Genomic DNA, 24,784 nt, shown 5'->3' with positions numbered 1-24,784 from the left:
CTCCAGGTGGCTGCCACTATCCCGCTTGCTTGCTTGCTTGTCGGGGTTGGGGGGGGGGGGTGTGTGTGAGGGGGGCTTCCTCGCCTCCTGGTGCCCAGCTGGGGCTTTCCGAATCCAGGCAGCAGGAGCCCGGCCGCCGCCGCCTTCATCTGGAAAGAGTTAAGCCTGCTTTCAGATGGATAAGATGCCCGTGGACGGCTGTGCACCCCCCACCCCGCCCCCACACCTCGGTTCCCCGAGCCCCGAGGGGTGCAGCTCGGCCCGGGCGCCCCGGCTGGCGGGGCGCACGTGCTGCCAGGGGCCCAGGCGGTGTCCGCGGAGCTGGGGGTGGGCGGGGGGCTTTCGGCCAGCCCACTCGGCCCAGGGCTGCAGATACAGCGCGAGCCGCTCTCCCTTTCGCGTTCCGGGCGGCGAGTCGCGTGGGTCCCGGCGGGTGCGCGGGGGACGCAGAAGGGGAGGAGCCGGAGAGCCCGGGGAGGAGGGGGCCCGCCGGCCCCGCCCCCGTCCCGCCCCCCGCGGCCGGAGCCGGGGCTGCAGCCTGGCGCGCCGGAGCCTGCGAGCCCGCGAGCCAGCGAGCGGCGGCCGCGGCCTCCCCTGCTTGCGGTGACCCCCGTCGATCCCGGGGCCCGCGCCCCCCTGGGGCAGGGATGCATCATGGCCACGCTGGCCTGCCGGGTGCAGTTCTTGGACGATACGGACCCTTTCAACAGCACCAACTTCCCCGAGCCCAGCCGGCCGCCGCTGTTCACGTTCCGCGAGGACCTCGCGCTCGGCACCCAGCTGGCCGGGGTCCACCGATTGCTGCGGGCGCCGCACAAGGTACTGCCGGGCGGGAGGCGCGGGGAGGGCAGGCGGGCCGGGCCCCCAGGGCGCAGCTCCTGCTGCCGGGCGCGCCGGGGTCGGGGCCCCGCGGGCGAGCTGAGCTGGGTGCGGCCGGGGGACCAGCGCCCAAGGGCAGAGCTCCCCTCACCCCGTTAGGCAGAGAGGTCCGGGCGCGCGCCGGCTGGCTCGGGATCGCCCGGGCCAGAGAGGAAGACCACCCAGCGTTCCGGCCCAGAGCGGAGGCGGGCAGGGCCGAACAGGTGCGGCGCCGACCGGAGGCGGGATGCAGAGGGTTCCCCGCGCCGCGCCGTTAGCTCGGCCGGGTGGGCGGGGTGGGCTCGGACGCCGGCAGTCGGTCCCCGCACTCGGGCGGGCGGGCGCCGAGCTGCGCGCGGAAAGAACCCGGGCTCCGGGGACTCTGGTCTTTTTGAGGAGAGCCCCGAGCGACGCCCGGGACAAAACCTTTCCGACCTCTGGGGCCGCTGCAGGCGGCAGCGCGACCCTCGCGATAAAGCACGCTTCCCGGAGACGCCTCTCCTTCCTCCCCCGGGGGCGCCGCGGAGGACGCCGCCCGCGCGCAGCGATCGTGTTCAGAGCAGCCCCCTTTTTCTTAAAAGAAGCAGGTGGTCTTGGGGGGAGCAGTGGCCGTGGGAGGAGGAGCGGGGGCGCCGAGGGGCGACCCGCGCGCACAAAGCCCGAAATGAGTGTCCCCTGGGAAGAATGGCTTGGGTTTTTTTCTTCTTTTTTTCTGTTTTAACTCTCTGCGGGACAGGCATCTTGCAAAGTATGTGTGTTGCAAAGAGAGCTGGGCACTGAAAGCCAACCATTTAGTTTACCCAGGAGAACCCTTCCTCCCACTTAAATAGAGTGCATCTTGAATTACTTTTCTGGTACTCCCCCCCCCACCCTTAGGGTTCATATCAAAGCTCGTAGATGATTTATTCTTTGAGGATCAACAACTGATAAATATTTGGAAAAGATAACACTTGATGACAAAAAGAACAAAATTGATTTTTAAAAATTCCTTAGGTTTCTGTATGATGTTCACCTGCCTTGGAAGAAGAGAGGGAGGTTGATGTGGAAACTGGTGAACTTTGGCAGTGGTGTCTCTTGGTAGTGTATCACGGCTCCCCCCTCCCCTCCCCCAGCCCCCACTACTTAATGAGTAACCTATCTTCAGGAATGAGGAGCAGGGCAATTCTGTTTCCTTTCTCTGTGTTGGTGCAGGATGGATAGTCCCGGGAACCCCTGTGGCCATGAAAGGTTGGGTTGGGAGATGGGGAGACAGAAAGATGTCTTGTGGATTCAGCTTATCAGGATCACTTTGTCAGTTACTTTAGGAGGTTCTTCTCAATCAATGGATTCAGTTAAAAATCTTTGCAGGGCTTCTTCAGCATCATGGTTATTTCATTCATTATGGTCTCTGATTATAGTGATCCTTTGTTGAAACCGCAGAAGACTCTTAATTGTGGCCCTGTGACCTTGAAGTGGTTTCCTTGGATTTCAAACCCAGGGTTGACCTTTCAAGCTGGAAACTGACATACATTTTTATGTTTCCATGGACGAGCCCGGTAGCCTGCTCCAGTGTTCCTGGTCTGGTAGGAGATCCCGATGCCCCAGCGTTAAGCTGTCCCCCATCCTCACCCCCTGGGAAGCCACAGCACAGCTGCTGCACTGGCTTCCAGCGATGACCCTTATGGAATAAATGGAACCTGAAGATGTCCCACAGAGACCCTTGATCCCTTGTCTTGGGGGGCCCGACCAGCCTCAGTCTCAGAGTCTGTTGCCTGAAGACCCCTGTCATACCGTCAGACGTGTGGCATCATTGTTCACATCTCGAGCGACTGAGTGGCTGGTTGTATTTGCCAGGGTTTCTATAAAGCAGAATTCAGGGCATTTCTGCGCCCAGGTGCGATTACTACTGTAAAATGCTGGTTAATTTCCAGCAGGAAATCTGCCAGGTTGAATGATCCATCTGTGATAGACAGAGCTAATGAGTTTTGAGTGCTTGGTATGTAGGTGTATGCTCTACTAGGGATGTCAGCGCGGGATCTCATTTCATATTACACATATCTGTGAAGTGAAGACTTTTACTGGACCTGTTTGATGGATGAGGAAACTGAGGCTGAGAACAGTTGAGTAGCCTAGTTTCTCTGCTAGGAGCGGGAAGCTGATATTGAAACCTGGTCTGTGTAACTTGAGACCCCACTGCTGTTCTGCTCCTGGACCAGTCGTTTGGCCAACCCCGCATCTACTCTGGCTTCTGTTCCATTAACTTGGGGAGTTCCCGACTCAGTTTTCTAGGCCAGGTACTTTTTGGCCTGGGGCAAGTGAATGTTACTAGCTTGAGTAAGAGCACTGAGACAGAATTGCTGACCTGGTAGAGTTCACAGCCAGAGGGGGAAACAAATCATTACCAACCTGGCTATGAATTAGCTAACGGTGAGGGAGTGGGCATGTCCCTGCCATGGATCTCCTTGAGCCCAGCCTGGCAGGAAGAGAGTTTCTGGGGGCAGGGGACATTCTGGGTGGTGAGAGGGGAGAAGTGTGACTGTGAAACTTCGGAAACTCTTAGCATCCTCAGCCATCTGACCTAGGGGGTACAGACTTTTGCTCGAAGTAGATGGCACACACAGAAAAGTGTGCAGGCCACGAGTGAGCAGCTGGATGAATTGTCACTAAGTGGACACACCCATGTGACAAAATCACTCAGTCGTGTCCAACTCTTTGTGACCCCGTGGACTGTAGCCCCCCAGGCTCCTCTGTCCATGGGATTCTCCAGGCAAGAATACTGGAGTGGGTTGCCATTTCCTTCTCCAAAAGACCCTGCAGAGGGTCTTAATTTGTAAAGCTTCCCTAGGGAGTCTCTGTGCTGGGAACCTCTGAACTGGTTTATCCCTCACATCCATCCCAGACCAAACTTGAGCCTGTGTATCTTTTCCTACCCTTGGGAAGTATGTATAAATTTATCTCTTGTTTGCTGACTCCATTGGAAATTAGTTGTTCATTTAAACCATTGACTTGGACAGAAACAACACATTGTTCTTATAATGTTTTATCTTTTTTTTCCAAGCTACTAGACTGAAGCTTTCCCCCGCGCCCAGCTTTTTATAGTAGTTCTTTGAGGATGGTTAAACAAATGATTAGTCTGATAACAAAAAGGTCAGTATAGAGAACAGGTACCCTATTTTCACTGGGGAGATGTTTGTTCTGGTGGTTATATATTTTATCTGGACAATGTGAGGCCTTTTGTTTTCAAATGCTGCATGAACAGGTGTTTATTTCTGGTTTAGTGCCTTAAAAAGAATTGTAATTATAGGACTTCTAATTTGGAAAAAACTGTGCAGTAGAATTAACAGAATCATGGACCTGTCAAAGCATGAATGTATTTGGATTGATTGGTGCTAAAGGCAAAGACTCTAAGGATTCTTATTTATTTTTGAGAGGCAAACTGAAATTGTAGAATATTACAAAAAAGTGCTAACTAGCGTGTGTGTCAATATGGCAATTATGACCTAGTAATTTAATTCAGGAAATGTTTCCATGGCTGCTGCAGACTAGAAAGTAGAGAATAATAGCTCCCAGGTTCTGGCCACTTGCCTGCGCCAAGCGCTGTCCCAGACATCCATCCTCCTGCCAATCCTGAGACCACCCCACGGGTCAGGCACTGCGACGGTTGCATCTCAAAGCCGAAGAGCCGAAGCAAAAAAAAAGTCAGTGGGCCATGTGAGTGGGAAGTTCCAGAACTGGCATTTGGCCCCAGGTCCAAGCCCTTAATGACACTACTTCTGTGTCTTGAGTTTCCTCCTTCCAGGCAGCCCGCCCACGTTTCAGAGTTCCATCCTCTCATTGGATTAGCCTGGACGGAGCCCTGCTCATTCCTTTCTCACTGCCTTTCATTTTGTGGTTCCCTTGCTGCCTCAGCTACACCACCTGTAAGACAGCTGATTGCTGTGAGGATTGGAACCTTGGTCCTCCGCATGTGGGCTGGGTGTCACCTGGGCTCTTAGAAATACACTCTCAGGCCTCCCCAGTCCTGCGGAGTCAGAATGTGTGTTTTCCCAAGATGCATAGAAGATTCCTGTTCACACTGCAGTCTGGGCAGTGGGGACTAGAGGTCATTTAGGTCAGACTCAGTACAGGGCTCAGAGGGTTCTCCATGTGTCCCCTGTTCACACATACCTGTCTTGAGGGTAAAGACCTGGCTGCCCAGTTCTTCAGGGTTCTCCCTGAGGCTGAGCAGCACTGAGGCTAAGCATGCACTGAGTTGATTGATGGGCGTCAGTTTTAGAACACAAATCCACTGGTATTACTGCTCTAATGAATTTCCACCTTAATCCTCTTAAGGGACACATCTGTTTGTTACATTACATTAAGATTTTTTAAAGATGAGGTCATTAGTAAAGTTGGCCAGTGTGTTGTGTCACATAAGCATCTTAGGACAAAACTGTTTGAGAATGCCGTATGAACAGCTATGAGTGTCTTGAAGCAGAGTTGACTCCCAGTCTACCGTAATTAGCTCAGTTGGTTGGAGCTGGGCTGTTGAGATCAGGCTCATGGGATTGAACCCTTTATGGGTCAGTTGGCTTTGCGCCATGCACGGTGACAGACTGCATTGGGAACCCAGTTGGATGTCCAGCGGGTGCAGTCATGGCTCCCTGCCAGGGTCTGGGTGGGGGTGGTCTGGCAGAAATCTTTGGGGGTGAAGGGCTAACATCTAATGGGCTTGCCCTAGGCACTGTTCAGTGAGACTCGGCGTTACAACCCCATTGATCTCACAAGAGTTCGTGCAGACCGACAGTGGTGTCCCCAGTTAACAGATGAGGAAACTGAGGCACAGGGAGCTTAGGCAGGTTGTCTAAGTTCTCGCTGCTTTTAAGTGGAGGAGCTGGGATTTAAGGTCAGGTCTTTTTTTACTCCAGAGCCTGTAGCCAACTGTGTCCCATTATTAGAAAACCAGCAGAGCACATGCTCTCCGTGCTGGGGGAGGTGGGGGGAGGGGGCTGCCTGTCACAGGCTGTGACTTAAGTCGGTGAGCTCTGCTAAGTCCTTCCAGTGCAGAAGCTCTTGGGAGTCTGTGCCTTTTGCCCTCGGAGTCCAACCTGCTTCCCTCTGGAAAACACAGTACTGCCTTTGCCCTCCTCCTCCAGACTCTGAAATGTTCGTCTTTAATGGTGGCAGATTTAAAACTGATTAACATGCTGAGACCAACTCAGGAGCACTCCCAACCCCCAACTCTAGTCTGCTTTCCCCTCCATGGTTTAGTTCTCTCTGAAGTGTCCCTGGAACCTTCCCGTCCTCAGATGGAGGACAGTCACCTCTCCTGCAGCCTCCATACTGTGCCATCTGCAGCTGATGCCCCGTTGCCTGTGGCCAGCTCAGGAGTGTCCTGGCTTTAAACCTAGTTTTCTAATCTGAGTAGCTGGTTCCATGGCTGTGAGGCATTCCCAGTCTTGAGTTTGTCAGCATCTGGTCGTTTACAGAGGCAATCAGACTGCTTTTGTTTTGTTGTTTTAGCTATTTTATTGGGATATGTTTCTGTGCCTTGTTCTGAACTAAGTAAGGAAGAATGGGGGAAATTGTTACAGAGAATGTTAACCCTCACCACAGGGATGTAATCACCAAAATCCAGATTGTGGGAAATTATAGTTTCTCTAACAAATAAATAGTAAAGGAGAAGATGGAGACGGAAGGAAACCTTAGATTAAAAGAGATTTAAGAGATATATCCACCAGTTTCAATGTGTGGCTCTAACTCTAAATTCAAACAAACACATTACAAACAAATATTTGAGACCATTGGGGAAACCTGAATAGTGCCTTCTTGATATTAAAAATTATTAAAGTTAAGTTAATAGAAATAAAATTAATAACAATATTTAACATTAAAATTACTAAAGTGTATAATAATATTGTGCTGTGTTTAAAAGAAAAGTCTGTGTGTTTCAGAGATACATACTGTACTATTTATAGATGAAATCATGTAATTTGCTTCAAAATAGTCTTGGTTGAGGGGCAAGAAGTAGGTGGGTGAATATATAGAAGAAATATTACAAACAAATATTTGAGACCATTGGGGAAACCTGAATAGTGACTTCTTGATATTAAAAATTATTATAGATATATGGGAGAGTCATTATACTATTTTCTGTACTTTTTCATATATTTAACTTTTTTTTTTTTTTAATAAAAGAGATAAGAAAACTAGGTTATGGGTTCTAAGGTTCCCTTTGGGTTCACAGCCCTTTCATTAAGTGTCACTGTGTGTCCTAAGTGTGTTTGCTATGACTGAGATGGCCAATCAGCAAATTTTTTTATAGTGCCTCTACTGATATTTAAACCCAATGTTCCCATCCTTGACCCGCTACTGCTCTATCTGTAGTTTTATTAAATGAAAGCGAAAGGAAAGGAAAGTGAAGTCACTCATATTTACTATAAAGTGTTCTACACCTTGGACTTTCAACCCTGGCTTTCTACAGGCTTTCTACAAGGGTTTCAACCCTTGGACTTTCTACACCTGACTTTCAACCCTCCTGACCCCCGTGAGGGGACTTCCGCCTGGTCCTCTGACGTCATCACGCAGGCTGCACGCAGCTGGAGGGATGTGAGCGCCGGACCCGCGGGGAAGCAGCCGACTGACCGCCAACTGAGAGGCACAGTCTCCACTGCCTCCCTGACTTCTATCTTTTCCATAGCTTCAGCGGGGGTTTCTGGGCTCCCTGATCCCCTAAGTAGTGCATTCTTGGGCTAACACCCTCCCTCCGCCCCACTGTCTTACTCACCCTAGTTTATAGCAAGTCTTGATGGAGTGAGGTGGACGTTCTCTCCTTGCCTGGGAACCTGGCCATTAACAGGAAACAGTGAAAGGTTAGAGATGGGGTCCGTTCATTGGGTTTTAATGGAGGGAACAGTGTAGGAATCAGGCCTGTGTGACCTGCTAAGGAGGAAAGGGTCAGAGGCCCTTCTCTCCTCCAGACCTCCCTCAGCGGCCCCTGCCATTCAGGGTCACCCAGGCCCTTGAGGGGCTGGCCTGCTGCTCCCTGAGGTCTGGTTGCTTGGTTTGTTCCATGGTCTGCTTGGTTTACTGGTCTAGCCCTAGAGCTTGGAACAGTGCCTGGCACATTGTGCGTGCAGAGTGAATAGCTGTTGAATGAGTGAATTATCAAAGGCATTAGAGTTGAAGGGGAAAAAGAGGGGTCTCCTCACCCCAGCCGTGTCCACGCAGAAGTCCCTTCTGTGAAGCCTTTGGTCAGACATGTTCTAGCTACTTCTCCTTGTGTGATGGAGAGCAGTTGGCTCCCTCCCTTCAATGGTGGCCTTTCTCCATTTAAAAAAAAATTATTTATTTTTTAATTGAAAGATAATTTCTTCACAGAATTGGGTTGTTTTCTGTCAAACCTCAACATGAATCAGTCATAGGTACATGTATGTTCTCTCTCTCTTGAACCTCCCTCTCATCTCCCTCCCCATCCACTCCTCTGGTGGTGGTTTAATCACCGAATGCTGTCCTACTCTTGTGACCCCAAGACCAGAGTCTCCTGCATTGCAGGCAGATTATTTACCCTGAGCCATCTGGGAAGCCCCTAGGTTGATACAGAGTCCCTGTTTGAGTTCCCTGAGACATACAGCAAATTCCCATTGGTTATCTATTTTACATATGGTAATGTAAGTTCCTCCATTTTTGAACTTTATTTGTTAGAATTTATTCTTTATTTGTCCTGATTTTCACCTGAAAGGTGGATCCTCATATCCCCACAGATGGGGATGAAAGTGGATCTGGATCATTAATTGCCTAAGTGAGTCCAAGAGGATGGAAATAGGATGGATGAGGCAAAAGAACCATGACCCCAGGGTTTGGTAAGTAGAGTGACCTGCGACCTGCAGATAGTTCTGGAAGGAGTTATGGAAAGTGTATATACTTTTCCCAGTGATGACAGAAGTAAAAAGCTGCTTTCTTTTTGTGTTAAAGCTGAGTTGTGTGGATTGTTTTTATTACTCAAATCAATATGTATATCTTGACATGTGTATGTCTGGTACCCTAAGGCATCTTCACACTTGCATTTCCATTTTGCTGTTTGTGTGGAATCAGGGAGACATTGCTGAGGAGAGGTTCCAGCTAACAAAGCTAGATTCAAGGAGGGGAAGGCCAGGGAGCAAAGAGTCTGTCCTTATGAAACAAACAAACGTCTGTTCCCATCGCAGAATGAGCATGTGTATGTATTTTGAGACCATAGAAAAGCACACTGAAGATATAGAAATCACGTTTCTTCCCACCCAAAGGGAACTATTCTTAACATTTTCTACCAGAATTAAAATATAACAGTGTATCTGCATACTTTCCCAAGTCACTAAATATTCTTGGAGTGTATCATCTTTAATGCATGTACCATGGCCCATATCAGCATTGCTCCCATACTCTGTGAGGGAAAAGTCTCTGTTTTCTTCAATGTTTATTTGTCCTGTTTATTTCTTCAATGTTAAGTCGCTTTAGTTGTGTCCGACTCTTTGAGACCCTATGGACTGTAACCCGCCAGGCTCCTCTGTCTATGGGATTCTCCAGGCAAGAATACTGGAGTGGGTTGTCATGCCCTCTTACAGGGGATCTTTCCCACCCAGGGAGTGAATCCGTGTCCCTTATGTCTCCTACACTGGCAAGTAGGTTCTTTATTACTAGCGCCACCTGGGAAGTCTTTCTTTTCTGGCAAGGGCACTAATCCCATCAGGGGGGTCCTACCCTCATGACCTTATTTAAACCTAATTACTGCCCAAAGCCCTTAATAGCATCACATTGAGGAGTAGGGCCTCAACATATTGTGGAGACACATTCACTTCATGACAGCCAACACGAGTTATAAAATTGTACATATGGAAATGTAGGTAAGAAATGTTTAAGATGGAACGAATAGCTTCCTTCTCCCAGACCTGCTCACTACACCCCTTCTGCGTCTCCCTCTTTGGAAACACCCTGAGAACTGCTTGTCAGCCTCAGGTCCTCTAACCTATCCTGTCGGTTGCTTTTCATTCCCTGGTCATCCGGGCTCTCATCTGGACTCCCGGCTCTGGATACAGGTGCTCTGATCTACCCCCCAACCTGCTTTCTCTGCCGCCGCCGCCTCCTTGCTGGCGGTTCCCCGTTGTTATCAGGGTAAATTCGCAGCTTGTTAAAGGACACCCAGGCCTCTCAGGGACCTGGCCTCCTATCTCGAACTCCCACTGACTGGCCTTCCCTCCCGATCCCTCCTGAGTCCTGGCTGTGCTGAAATGCTTGCAGTTTCACAAAGAGGCTGCCCTGGCTGGTGGTTCAAGCCCATAACTCTCCCCCGTCTGCCCCTCCACCCTCCAGCCTGGAGGAAGACCATGTCTGCGGGTCGCCTCTGCTGCCTTTCCCGGCCCCCTCCCCATGTTTCAGGCAAGCTGTGCCCCTCGCCCCCTCCCATCTGTGACGCTCTGGTTCTTCATCCCTTCTCACCATCTCCCCACCAGCTATAAACCCTCAGTAGCGGAAGGTGCATTTCAACTCCCCACTCAGCTCAGAGTTCCTTGAACAGTGCCTGATACACAATAAGCCCCAGTATAAGAACCAAAGAAGGTTAAGTGAAAAAAGTGCAGGATATATATATATACATGATGACTCCAACAGGAGGGCCTTCAAGAACCAATATCCTCAAGTCTTTGTCAGGTTCCTAATCTCCAAACATGATTTGCATGTTATTATTTCCCTCACAAACTGTGGTGAGGTATAATCAGCTCTTCAGAGCCTCAAAATCTTATTTTCTGGCCTCTTCCACACCAAGCCCAGGCCATGCTCTGAGGCAGGAAGCCTGGGGTTGGCCAGAGAAGGCCCACCGTCAGTCAGCGTCATTTCTTGTTGCGTTGGCAGGGGTGGGTGCGTGCTCCAGGGCCCTCCTGGGTGGGGGTCGTGAGGTCTGCTCCCAAGGGCCAGGCTGGAGGCCTGCAGGGCCAGGTGGGGGAGCTCTGCCTCATGCCGGTTTGCCTGTTTGTCCCTGAGCCTTCCTGGTTGACTGCCACTGTCCAGGCTGGGCGTGGGGAGGGCGAGGAGAGTTGTGAGCTGGTGTGTGTGTGTCTGGGGCGGGGGGTGGAGGCAGAGGTGGCCGCAGTGAGTGGTGGGACTTCCGAGCAGAGGTTGGATCTGGGAAACTGGAGGGGTGTCCGCAGAGTTCAGCCGCCCTTCTCGCCCCCGGGGGAGATTCAGCCCTTTGCCAACCGCGGTGGCTGTGGGAGATTTTATTTCAGGGGATGGCACTCACCTAAGAGGGATCTATTACCCTTTCTCAGGATCAGATCATAGCTGTAGCCGCTGGAGAGCCTGGCTGGCTTCAGATCGCAGCTTCCATAAATCACCAGCCCCCCTGGCTTCTGCACAACCGGGGAGTTTCTCAGTGGCTGGCGTCTGAGTGCCCCGTGCCTGGAGGTGAGGAGGCCCGTCTAGTCCTCCTGGGGTCCCCCATTCAGGTTCAGCAGGGCCGGGTGTCTGGGGGCAGGGAAAAGAGAGCAGCCGGGTACCCTGTCCAGAACAATAGTCACGGATATGAGCGGTTTTTTGTTCCCAGAATTGGGTGCATTTTTGTGGACGGTGATTCATCCCTGAATACGCCAGGAGCAGAACCACGGCGTGTCTGTGCAGTTCACAAGGCACTGGGATGCAGGCTCGCCTGGCTGGTCCTCACACAGCCCTGCAGGAGGGGGAGATGGGCTATGCAGGCCCTGTCTCCAAGTTGGGAAAACTAAAGTCATGTTGCTTTCAGGACCGACACACAAAGATGGCTAGAGCTCACATACATGTCTTCTGACTTCAGGCTCACTACAGAGTGAACACAACTGGGGGGATATTTTTGCTGAGTTCATAGACCTCACAGGTAACCACTTGGTGATTATTATTTTATATATATATATATATATTTTTGAGAGCTGAGGAGCAGGCGGGGCTGAGTGGGAAGCTTTATTTCTATCGATGCCACTGATCCCAGCACATGATAATTATCTCCTTTATTGTGGTGCTCGGTTGGAGAAATAAGTCAGAAAAGTGGAACAGCCTCTAAAAGCAGCATGTGACTCACGTCTAAGTGTGATGTAGGCAGCCTGGCCTGTAGAAACGTCAGAAGTGGGAAAACTCCGTGTGGACCGCACAGTCCAGAAAGCCTCCTGGAGAGAGCTGTGGGGTGTGAGTGGTGAAAGGAAATGGGAAGGCCGTCCACGCAGGTGAGAAGCAGATGGGAGGCGCGTGGAGATCAGGTGCGGATGGCTCTGGGTGAGTGAGAAGGGCCTGCTAGCTGTGGGCCACAGCCTGGGCTGGTACCGGCTATGACACAAGACTGAGGAGTTACTTCCATTCCGTGTAGTGGAAACATGAAGGGAAAGAAAGGGAACAGGAGGAAAAACCAGAAATTTGGGAAGGAAATGATTACAGAGAAGAATCGAGGGAAGGGAGAAACAGGGCAAGGAAGGCCGAGTAGGCTGGTCGGGCAGTGACCGCAAAGCCACCCTGTGACGAATGCCTGGGAGGATGAAGAACTCGGGGGGACCTGGCCTGGGCCCTGGGCCAGGGTCTCCCAAAGCCCACGGCCACGTCACCGCTGATTCCTGGAGGGCTGAGGAGCCCGCCAATGAGGCTTCAGGTATGACCCTTTCTCCCACCTTCCTCGCTTTCGTGGGTGTCTGCTCAGTGTCAGACTCTGTTGGGGCCAGCGCTGGCATCAAAGTGAGTGAAACAAGGGTGGGAGAAGTGACTGGGCCCCAGTTCCAGCCTGCTTTCTCTCCTCACACTTTTGAACGTAGCATCTCCCTTCCGGGGCTGTCATGAACAAAACCAAAAATGGATCCTGCTATTGCGTGTCCCTGGGGACTGCCACTTGGCCTTCGTGGTCTCCAGCCCTACAGCTCCATGGGCCTGGGCAGGCTGTGCCCCCATCCCCGCTCCTTCGTCTCCCCCGCCTCCCCTGCCACCGCAGAGACAAAGCAGAGCCTTCATCCGCAGCTCCTGCCCCCACTAGCCTGCCTGCCTCTCTCCATGTGCCCCCTCCTTCCCGACAGGGCAGCTGTGTCCCTCTCCTGGCCAGGCCAGGCCCCTTTCCGCTGGATCTTCGACCCCTGCTTCCCTCTGGGATCCCTTCTTTAGCCTTGCGATGGACTAACACCTCCTTCATCCAGTATTCCACCCGGCTTCCTGTCTTCTACCTTCACCCCTCCTCCAACCCAAGTGTCTTTCGAGCTTGTCTGAGCCCCTCTGTCTGGCTCCCTCGCCACCAGCCCAGCCACAGCGCCCTTGCCATGGCATGTGTGGGCTCAGTCGTGTCTGACTCTCTGCGACCCCAAGGACTGTAGCCCGCCTGGCTCTTCTGTCCATGGAATTCTCCTGGCCTGGGTTGTCATTTCCTTCTCCAGGGGATCTTCCCGACCCAGAGATTGAACCCAGGTCTCCTGCAGCTCCTACACTGGCAGGTGATTCTTTTACCACTTTCCGCCACCTTGTCACTCATGCCCAGACACCTTCCAGCCTTTATCTTACTTAATCTCTAAGCAGCACTTGCTGTTCCTGAGCATCTCCTCTGAGGAATGCTCGCTGTCCCAAGTGTGATGGTGAGCGATCCACCTTGCCTGTGTTCTTCAAGCTTTCTGCTCCCTCCTGGCCTCAGCTCTGTCCCAGGACCAGGACTTCTTGTAGTTTATCTCCTTTCCTGGGTGTCTTCCAGGGCTTTCTGACAACCCCCTCGTTGGCATCTGGGACCCCATGCTGTCTCTCTGGTCCTGAGTCCAGCTCCCCAGCTGCCCTGGACAGTTTCTTTTGGGTGTCCTGGAGATGTTGAATGCACACTGTGTCCACGTGGGATCGTGATATCTTCCTCTAGATCCGTCCTGCCTCAGTGAGGAACATCACTGTCCGACCAGCTGCCCAAACCCAGAACCGCCCCCCTCAACCCTGACTCTCATCTCTTAGCCGTCACAATCTGGTGATTCTGGCACTTCTCTCCCCATTCCATGGATAGTTCTTGGCTATAGAAAGTGCTTAGTAGAGGGTGAAATGGATGAAGAATAGACACGATGGTATATGAGGAAATATCTGTCACATGGCAGTTGTCCATGGCTGTGAACACATCACTCCGAAGCACAGAAGCACTCTAAAGTTGCTTACAACATTTTTATTATTGCTCATGATTTCCTTGGACCAGGAATTTCGGGGCAACTCTGAGCACTTTTAGCTCAGGGTCTTTCATGAGGCTGCAGTGAGGTGATGGTGGGGTCCAGGACCATCTCAGAGGCTCTTCAGTTTGGTGTTCAAACCAGGAAGATGCAAATAACTGGGAGTTCCTTGGGCATCTCTCTATGTCTCTTTGGTCTCTCTACCAGATATCTTTAGCATGGCTGCTTCCAGATAGCTAGACTTCTTATGTGGCCATTCATGGCTCTAAAGAGCGAGGACCAGGATCAGGTGATGTTGTATCACTTTTCCTAACCATTACTCTCCTTGCACTGTACTCCTTAGAATCAAATTGCCAAGCCTGGCCCCCGTTCAAGGGCCAGGGAACTAGATACCATTGTTTTCTGGGAGAAGTGTCAAAGAATTTGTGAACTTTTGAAAAAGAAATCTATATACAGTGAATTCATTTTTATTTTTGATGTTCAGTCCTGTGAATTTTAATATACCTATAGGTTTTTTAATTGAAGTATAATTGACTTATGGTATTTTAGTCATTTCAAGTGTAGAGTATTGTGATTTAGTACATTTTTGGAGGTTATGCACCAGAACAAGTGTGAAGTGAAGTGAAGTGAAGTCACTCAATCGTGTCCGACTCTTTGCGACCCCATGGACTGTAGCCTACCAGGATCCTCAGTCCATGGAATTTTCCAGACAAGAATACTGGAGCGGGTTGCCATTTCCTTCTCCAGGGGATCTTCCTGACCCAGGGATCGAACCCAGGTCTTCCGCATTGTAGGCAGACGCTTTGCTGTCTGAGCTACCAGGGAAGCTAGAACAAGCATAAATTCTTGTAACTACCACAGGATACAGAGCAATTCCAGCAATGTGGAGGATTTCCTAGGCCTTCCCCTTTGTAGTCAGACACCCCCTTACCCCATCCCTGGTAAGCAGGGATCGGTTCTCTCCTTATAGCTTTGCTCTTTCCCAGAAAGCCATCCGTAGAAATAAAATCATTTGTATGTAACCTTTAGAGACTGGCTTACCTCACTCTGCACAATACTCCTGTGATCCATCTAGGGTGCATCAGTGGCTCATTCCTTTTTCATGCTGAGTGAGGTTCCATTGTATGGATGAACCAGTTTTGGCTCAGTGATAAAGAATCGGCCTGCAATGTCGGAGACCCAGGAGACGCAGGTTCCATCCCTGGGTTGGGAAGATCCCCTGGTGGAGGGCATGGCAGTCCACTCCAGTATTCTTGCCTGGAGAATCCCATGGACAGAGTAGCCTGGTGGGTACAGTCCATGGGGTCGCAGAGAGTCGGACACGATCTGAGCAACTGAGCACTCATGCACGTTTGTTTATCCTTCTACTTGTTCAAGGGTATCTGTGTGGTTTCCAGGTTTTGGTGATTACAAACATAGCTGCTCTATGCATTTGATCTGGAGGCTGATCTCTTTGCTTCTTTAAGTCATACCACCTTTTCTGCTCTACTGATTCGGGTGGAGATTTTATGGGAACATAAATTTTCATTTTGCTAGGATAAATCCCTAGAATTGGGATGACTTTTTGGCAGAGGTTTGCCTTGCTCTCTCCTTAGCAGGACTGTCAGGAGGTTTTTTACTTCTTGGGCAAATTACCCTTGGTCAGAAGAATTTGTTATTTGAGTCTTTGGACTTCAGAGTATAATTACTTTTGAAAACACTGCCCACAGAAAGGACCATTCATTTAAAAGTCGCTTACAGTTATTCTTTATTTTTAAGGCTTCAAGGCTCTACCGTGGCTGCATCGGGGTGTCCCCCCCACCCCAGCCCAGTTCCCCCGAGGGCTGACGTCACCCTGCATTCACGCCACACTCTCATCCTGCAACTCTACAAAGGGGCGATGACCCCATGGAGCACAAATCACCCGAAATTCCGCAGTTGGCAAAATACCATAAATAAATGAAGAGCAGCCTTGGAGAATGTTAGCACATGAAAACTGCACTTTGATCACAGAGTGTAGAGATGAAGTAAGCAGAAATGGGGGCAGGGTAGGCAACTGAGGGTGTGCGTCTTTTCCTCTGAAAGTCAGAGACCAGGCCTGGGGTGAGGGAGGTGGCCGGGAACCATGGGAGGGGTAGCATATTGAAGTTCAGAGGCAATAATATGAAAGATCCAGGTTTTGAATGACTTTGACCTCTTTACCAAGGGAAAGCTCCGTGTCCAGAAGGTCGCTAATATCTCACGATGTTCATCTGAGCTTTCTGGTCACCCCATTTGTGCTTGACTGGATGAAACTCCCAGCCTGGGAGCCTGCCTGAAATACAGAGCCCCCCTTTCGGCTCCTTTTCCATTCTTCTGCGTTCCCTGGGAATACCTACCTTTCCAAGGGCACTAGAGTATGCAAATTAGGTCAAGGACCTAAAGGGAGGAGTTCTTTGTGGTTCTTCAGGTACCTTTAGGAACCAAAGATGTCGCTATGTGCATCCTTTAGGAAAAGGAAGTTCAGTGTGAAATTTGTGCCTGACCTGTGCAGCAATCTTTTACTCACCTCACACAGATGTGAGTCCTTGCTCTTTTCAGGTTCTCTGCAGTGTATTTGGAAGTCAAAGAAGAATAAAGCATGGGCCATGCTGGCAAGAACGCATAGGCCATGATGGCAACAGGCTGACCTGGTGTCCTAACCGTAGGTACCACTTTACTGCTATGGAAAGTGCATTCAGAGCTCCAGACAGCCAAGTCATGGTGAACTTACACCCTTTGCCTCCTGGGTATAAGTTGGGAACTTTGCTTATGTAGGAAGTTGTGATTTGGCCTTGATTTAGGCGAGTTTCATTAGAGCCCTTTGGTTGTGCCGAGATGTTGAGGATGTCATCAGCATCATAGCTGCCCCCCCTGAGAAATCAGTCCTCCTCTTTCTTCTCCAGCCTTGGGACTTTTCCTGGTCTCTGTCCATTTCCTTGGCCACTCAAGAGCTCTGTATTTCAGATTCGGCCTCTAGTGACCAAGTCTTTCTGCTCTAATGCATCTTCCCAATTCCGAGTCTCTTGGTTCCCTAGTTCACTCATTGTGTAGACTCTTTCACCAGGTTCCCTTACAGATGAAAGTGGGGGGCTTCTGCAGAGGGGATGTGGGAGTTAAGGTGGATCTGGGGGCCTTGGGCACATCCCGAGATTCTGAACTTTGCTTGTATCGTTAGAGTTCATGCAGTCTTTGGGTTGGGGGCCCCGGAGATAAAAGCCCAGTGCTTTTTGGGCCCCAGTGCTTTGTGGGTGCTCACATGTGCACCCCCTTATTTTCTGCCCCATGTCTACCTGCAGGGAGACTCCCCCCAAGCCCCCATACTGTCCCGGGGAACTGGATTGGTGCTCAGCCAGGCAAAGCCCCCATCTCATCTGTCATCAGCCTGACTCTGAGAAGCAGGATCTTCTGGTGAGCCACCCCCAAGGCTCCCAGGTTGGCTAGTGGTGGCTGATGAGACCAGGAGTAAGAGGTAATCCTGGGCTGAGGAGCAGGAAGGAAGGGATGTTCTTTGTGTCTGGGGCTCTGGGGCTCTCTTCTCCCCCGACCCTTCCTTGGAGAGCCATTGCTTTCATTTCACCAGAGTTCCTGCCCGGTCCTTGAAGCAGAACAGGCCATTAAGTCAATGCATGCCATTCTGCAAAGTCTAAGCAGTTTAAATTTATCATTCTGGGCAGCGTTTGGTGATTGGAGTTGGCCAAAGCAGGGGGATCGGTGCAGGGCGAGGAGAGGTTTTGCCCCCCTGCACACCCAGGACCCTGCTCTCTTCTCCCTTCTCAAGCAGGTGGAGGAGATTGAGCTCCGCCACGTTGAAGTTGTTCCTGGGCAGCAGTGGGATCGCTCTCATTCGACTGCCTGGGTCATGGGGGCTAAAGATCCACCTGACGGGGAGACGCTCATCTCTGAGGCCTTGTGGAGCTGTCTGTGCACATTCCATGGTGTATTTTGGTCATAATGATTCATCATTGTCGAAGGACCTTAGGTGTCATTATCCTTTTTAATAGTTTCTGATCAGTTTCCACTTCTGAGTCGGTGCTGGTGAGAAAGAACATACCTGCCAATGCAGGAGACATAAAAGACCCAGGTTCAATCTCTGGGTTGGGAAGATACCCTGGAGAAGGAAATGACAACCCACTCCAGTATTCTTGCCTGGAGAATCCCATGGACAGAGGAGCCTGGCGGGCTACAGTCCTTTGGTCGAAAAGAGTCAGACACGACTGAACAGTGAAGCACAGCACATAGTTGATGAGCAGTGTTGTGATGCTGATTTTGGTAGCATGGATACTAAAATTGGAATCATACAGAGAAGATTAGCCCGGCCCCTGTGCAAGGATAACTCACGAATTCATGAAGCGTTCCATATTTTTAATATTAGCCCCGATACCTGCCACCCCAGGCTTGGTGGTGAAAGAATGGTCTCAGAACTGTTTGACTCAACTGGCCATTTAGGTTTAATAGTAAAAGCCTGGTTAATGATAACGGTGCATCGTAAAACCTTCAGAAGGAAAGGAGTATGTTTTGTGGAACATTTGTTTTGTGTGTGGCAGTTTTAAGTTATTTGTTTTTAAAATCAGTACTTTAAAATGGAAACAACTTGACTGAAAGTCTGTCACAGAATTTGAGATCCATTTTAAAAAGCTTAGTGAGAAAACAAAAAAAAAATTGTGTTTCAGGTGTACTGCAACGTGATTCAGTTATGCATATACAAGTATCTATTCTTTTTCAAATTCTTTCCTCTTTTACTGTGTTTCATAATACTGAGCAGAGTTCCCTGTGCTGTATAGTAGGTCCTCAGTGGTTATCGATTTTAAATATTGCTGATCCTCATTGCTATGCTTTGTTTTTCCAGAATGTATAAAATTATTGCCTTCCCCTCACTTTAAATCACCTTGGAGAAGGAAATGACAACCTGCTCCAGTATTCTTGCCTGGGAAATTCCATGGATAGAGGAGCCTAGCGGGCTACATACAGTCCATGAGGTCGCAAAGAGTCAGACGTGACTGGTTATGCGTGCACACACACACTTTATTTTATTTATTATTTTTTTTAGAAGTATGTTTTTATTTTTTATTTTTTTCATTTATTTTTATTAGTTGGAGGCTAATTACTTCACAACATTGCAGTGGGTTTTGTCATACATTGACATGAATCAGCCATAGAGTTACACGTATTCCCCATCCCGATCCCCCCTCCCACCTCCTTCTCCACCCGACTCCTCAGGGTCCTCCCAGTGCACCAGGCCTGAGCACTTGTCTCATGCATCCCACCTGGGCTGGTGATCTGTTACACTATAGATAATATACATGCTGTTCTCTCGAAACATCCCACCCTCGCCTTCTCCAACAGAGTCCAAAAGTCTGTTCTGTACTTCTGTGTCTCTTTTTCTGTTTTGCATATAGGGTTATCATTACCATCTTTCTAAATTCCATATATATGTGTTAGTATGCTGTAATGTTCTTTATCTTTCTGGCTTACTTCACTCTGTATAATGGGCTCTAGTTTCATCCATCTCATTAGAACTGATTCAAATGAATTCTTTTTAACGGCTGAGTAATATTCCATGGTGTATATGTACCACAGCTTCCTTATCCATTTGTCTGCTGATGGGCATCTAGGCTGCTTCCATGTCCTGGCTATTATAAACAGTGCTGCGATGAACATTGGGGTGCACGTGTCTCTTTCAGATCTGGTTTCCTCAGCACACACACACTTTAAATCAAAGTGCTATGGCCAGCCCCTGGGTCAGGTGCAGGGGTTCATGAGAAGGTGAGGAGAAGCCAGCATCCCTTTGGGGGACCGCCCGGTGCCCAGGAAGTGTGTGTGGTTGGTAACAGGGACCCAGTGCGCGTGTGACTCTTCCTCCTCTTTCTTGCTGTGATGCTAGGTCACCGAGGTGGGGGGGGGGGGAAGGGCAGAGCCTTCCAAGAGGGTGGCAGCAATTGGGGTAGAAGGAAGACAGCAGGTGTCAGGGCCCAAGGTCAAGTAAGAGGAGGGATGGATGGTGAACATGAAAGAGCAGTGGGTGGCCTGAAACTGCCTACCTTCAGTCCAGCCCTTGGTGTCCTGAGCCAGGAAAATGGCCAAAGGGACACCCCGCTTCCTCTTGGGAGGATGACAGGGGGCGGGACATCCTTAGGGAATCTCCAGGAGGGCAGTGTGTTGTGTCTGTTTTCTTCACTGCTGAATCCCAGGTTGGCCCTCCTTGCAACAAGGTGGGGGATGGATGCGGGGAGCGAGACGAGTAGAGACACGGGAGGAGCTGGGGCGGCCCTGGAGCCTGCAGAGAGGAAAGGATGGGCAGGTTCACGGGGGAGCTGGAAAGTTTGGAGTTGGGCATGTAGAGTTGAGACCACAGGGTCCAGCCGGCCACCCCCTTGGGTTACGATTCCTCACCAGCCCGTCTCCTGGAGGCCAGGGCCCCTTCAGGAGACTGTCTCCATCTTCAGTGACTGCAGGGTGCTCTCCTCTGTCCAGCCTTGTCCCCTTGCATTTTACATCTCATGTTTTATGCTTCAGCAGCCCGGCCACCTTAGTTCTTCACATTCCTCACTGTTTCACGCTGGCCTGCCCTTGCTTTGACTTCACCCCACCCTCTGTCCCGGCCCCCTCCTCCTGGTTGGGTCATCGCCTCCTCCTTACACAGATGGCTGTGGTACGAACTCATTCATTCATTCCACGGACCCTTATTGTTGCCTGCAAAGTGTCAGATGTGACTGCTGGGTGCTGTCACCTGCCCCCACCCCCCTTCCAGATCACGTGGGTGCCCCTTGTGAGCGCACCTCTGATCTCTGTTCAGTCCAGCATAATGATTTTAAAGCACAGGCCTTGTATCCCACAGATATATGCTTCCTACCTCTCTGTGCTTCAATTTGTATATCTATGAAATGGGAATAATAACAGCTTCCTTGGGGAGGGGGCTTCAAGCCTAAAATGACATTGTCCCTGGAAGGGACTGAGCACAGCGCTTGGCCCACTCAGAGACAGGGAGGAGTCCTGAGGTTGTTTGTCTGTCTTGTAGCATCTTGGAGTTGGGATTCCCTGACTGGGTCCCTCTCCTATGGGACCCAGGGAGTGGCTTCGAGAAGGAAATAGGATTTAGCCAAGTCTGGGGCACAGAGGTGGCATTAGGTGCATGGGAAAGGGGAGAGTAGGTTAGAGGTGTGGAGAGCGAGGAGTGTGAGATGAATAGAAGCTAACTGATGAAGGGTCTGGGATGCCAGGCCCCAGTTCTGGCCTTGGTAACCAGGATTTGGTCCATCCATAGTGGGTGCTCATGATCAGCCGATTTGGGCTCAAGATCCAAGGCCTTCAGGCAAACTGAGAAAGTCCATCCATAGTGGGTGCTCATGATCAGCCGATTTGGGCTCAAGATCCAAGGCCTTCAGGCAAACTGAGAAAGGCAGTGTGTTTGAGTGTCTGGAAAAACATGTAGGATCTTGTGTGACATAAGTGATCATTGAGGGGTAAAAGCATTTGGGGAGTAGTAGTTTCAGCGCTTCCAGAATACTCTGCCAAGAGGACCCAGGGCTGGGGGGTGGGCAGGAAGGATTGGAGATGCTTAGGTGGTGGAACCAGGAGGCAGGTCCGCTGCTGGTGGGATCAAGAGCTTCACTTTGCCTGAAACTCTTGGAATACTTCCTAGGGCTTCCCAGGTGGCACCATGGTAAAGATCCCACCTGCCAATGCAGGAGACATAAGAGATGTGGGTTTGATCCCTGGGTTGGGGAGATCCCCTGGAGGAGGGCATGGCAACCCACTCCAGTATTCTTGCCTGGAGAATCCCATGGACAGAGGAGCCTGATGGGCTACAGTCCATGGGGTTGCAAAGAGTTGACATGACTGAAGCAACTTAGAACGCAGGCACTGGGGGTGCTAGAATGGGTGGGTAGAGGCATTCTGATATGACTGGGCTGTTCTCCCCCAAGCCAGCAAGGGCTACATTCTATGAGTAATAAAACATGCTAGGTCAAGTCTCCCATTAACTGCAATCTTTCCTCGCAGAAGATCCCATCCACTGCAGACTTTTAAAAAGTGTCTTTGCTCATGTTAACTGGAAGAATTTGCTGGTGCACCCCACTGCAGGACTCTGTGTTCTAAATTTTCCTTACCGTCTGCTTCGCTTGCTGCTGCCAACTCCCCGTCTTTTGTGGCCTGGGTGACTGGTGCCTGGAGAAGAGTGTGTTGAGCTGAGTTGAGAGAAGAAAGCTGGTTTGGTTAGAAGAGTCTTATTTTGGATCCTGTGGCCAACGGCCAAAGTAATTTGACGTGCTTAATTTGATATTCCTGGCCGTCCACAACCTGAATTCAGCCCGTCTTTGTCCTGCTCTGCTGTTCCCTGACACATTGATCTACCAGCTGTTTCTTGCCTTTTCAGGCTCCCTCTTTAAATATCCAGAGAAGGAAATGTCAACCCACTCCAGTATTCTTGCCTGGAGAATTCCGTGGACAGAGGAGTCTGGCAGGCTACAGTCCATGGGGTCACAAAGAGTCAGATACAACTGAGTGACTGTCACTCACTCACTATTTAAATATCCATAAGGGGAGGTCCCTGGCAGTAAATAGAGAAGTTGATTCTGGGCCTTTGTGTCCTAGTGTGTTTTCCAGACTGTATACATTTGTGAAGGTAGGTTTGGGGAGGCAGGAAAAACTTGCCTTTAGGCAACTGTACCTACTTCCTGAGCTGTTCTTTGACTGAGTCACACTCTGTACCTCCAAACCTTCCTAGATTACAGGGGCTGCTCTAACGTTTGTTGCAGCCTCCATGAAGCCTGTTCTGCTGAGCCTGGCCATAAGTAATCATCCTGCTGCTCGCCTTCCAAGTGATGGGTTTCTACCTTTCCCCAGTTTTCTTTCTCTTTAGATTATAATTTGCTGTTGTTCAGTTGCTAAGTCATGTCCAGCTCTTTGTGACCCCATGGATTGCAGCACTCCAGGCTTTCCAGTCCTTCACCATCTCCCAGAGTTTGCTCAAACTCATGTTCATCGAGTTGGTGATGCCATCCAACCGTCTCATCCTCTGGCACCCCCTTCTCTTCCTGTCTCAGTAATTTTGAACTCCTTTTCTCTTGGGAGAGGAGGGATGCTCACTGGCTAGGATCTTGCTTTCATGGATCTCTGTATCCCCTGAAGTGATTGCCACTGCCTCCTTTAACTCCTTTTCAGTCATTTATTTTCTTTTTACTTTTCTTTTCTTCAGATTTATAGGATTAATTTTTTAAAAATGAGTTTTCCATCCTGGTTCTAGGTTTCTGGTATGTATTTTAGGAAGTGACTGAAGATGAAATCTGTAAAGATCATTTGCATTTCAAATTTAATTCCTCATGTTACTGTCTAGTCTCTAAGGTCCCCTGGCCAAAAAAACAAAAAAATGATTCTTAACCAGCACCGGCTGAGAAGCTGAAAGGCTGAGTAGAACTACAGATAGTCTCATGATGCTGAGGAGATAAAAATGACAAGTTAAGGCCTTATTACAAAGGTGGAGAGATCCTGGAAATACCTCATGGTTATAAATACTCTGTTGCTTCACTCAGGAACCCTGAAGGACTATATCCTAGGAGAAATGGCTTACTAAAAATAGGCCAACAGTTATAAAGACTGAAACCCAACCTCAAATTAAGCTGACCAGAATAGACCAAGTTTACAAAGATTGAAACCAAACCTTGAATCAGCTCAACCGCTGATTGGATTAAGATAATCTGTTCCTGATCTAGTTGCCTGCCACAAACTAAAGACAATCATGTAACAACATCTAGCTCCTTTGCAGTTTTAAATATATTTATATAAAACATTCATCATTTAGTTAAAAAAATACCAGGCATATAAACAGGCAGGATCAAGAGAAGAAAAAGATACTCAAAACAGACCCACGGGTGATACACATACTGTAATTATCAGATAGACTTTAATGTCAGTGATGAATAGATTCAAGAAAGAAAATGACAAGATGGAGATTTTGATCAGAGAACTGGAATCTACTTATATATAAAAAATCAGATAGAAATCCTAGAACTGAAATAGTCAGTGATACTAAGCATGCCTGTGAGCTAAGTTGCTTCAATCTTGCTTGACTGTGACCCTGTGGATTGTAGCCCGCCAGGCTCTACTGTCCATGGGGTTCTCCACTGGTGGGTTTAAACAGTGGCATAAACTCAGCCGTAGGGAGATTTAGTGATCTCTAATAGTAGACAAGTGAGTAGAAATATCCTGCCTAAAACAGGGAGAGAAAAAAAGATGAAAAATAAAGGAAATATCCACCGAGGCTAAATGATACATAATGAAAAGGCCTAACACACATGTAATTGAAATCCCAGAAAAATAATGGAAGAAGCAAAATTCCAGGAGATACTAACAGAATTTTCTGAAAACAATGAAATATACCAAACCACAAGCTAAAGGAGTACTGTAAACCCCAAGCAAGAGAATATAAAGAAAAAAAGAAATTTGTCAGTAGTGTTTCTGAAAACCAAAGACAAAAATGAAATCTGAAAGCAGCCCAAGAAAAAAGACATAATTACCTTCAAAGAAAGAACAGGAAGACTAAACTGTCCTCAACTGTAATGATGGACTCCAGAAGACAAGTATATCTTGGAACTGTTGAAGTTTTTATATCTAGATTTCCCTCGGAGACAAAGGTGAAATAAAATCTAGACAAGTAGAGACTGAATTTACTGTCAGCAAGTACACCCTAAAAATACTAAAAGGAGTTCTTCAGAAGGAGGCATATGACCCCAGATAGAGGTGTGGATATGTAGAAGGGAATGAAAATCAGTGGATAAGGTAAACATATGAGTAAATCTAAATGAACTACT

General features: G+C 49.4%; 1 protein-coding gene and 1 non-coding gene across 4 annotated transcripts in view; both read left to right on the top strand.

Moving 5' to 3' along the window:
- The first annotated feature begins 542 nt into the window (after positions 1-542).
- FHOD3 (formin homology 2 domain containing 3) overlaps positions 543-24,784 on the top strand; it is a 511,278-nt gene continuing 487,036 nt past the window's right edge. For 2 of the 3 annotated variants that reach the window (XM_065932348.1, XM_065932346.1), the window contains exon 1: positions 544-819. In XM_065932348.1, the coding sequence (XP_065788420.1) occupies positions 655-819 (165 nt within the window). In that variant the 5' untranslated portion in view covers positions 544-654. Of the gene's footprint in view, positions 820-24,784 lie in introns of all 3 variants that reach the window. The other variant, XM_065932345.1, reaches the window with a different exon arrangement.
- LOC136168034 (U6 spliceosomal RNA) lies at positions 18,237-18,343 on the top strand. The gene has a single exon (XR_010663199.1). It is a non-coding gene; the product is annotated as a U6 spliceosomal RNA (small nuclear RNA).

The sequence above is a fragment of the Muntiacus reevesi genome, chromosome 4, assembly GCF_963930625.1.
Source record: "Muntiacus reevesi chromosome 4, mMunRee1.1, whole genome shotgun sequence".
Lineage (NCBI taxonomy): Eukaryota > Metazoa > Chordata > Mammalia > Artiodactyla > Cervidae > Muntiacus > Muntiacus reevesi.
The sequence above is the reverse complement of the archived record's forward strand: the minus strand, read 5'-3'. Positions and strand labels throughout refer to the sequence as shown.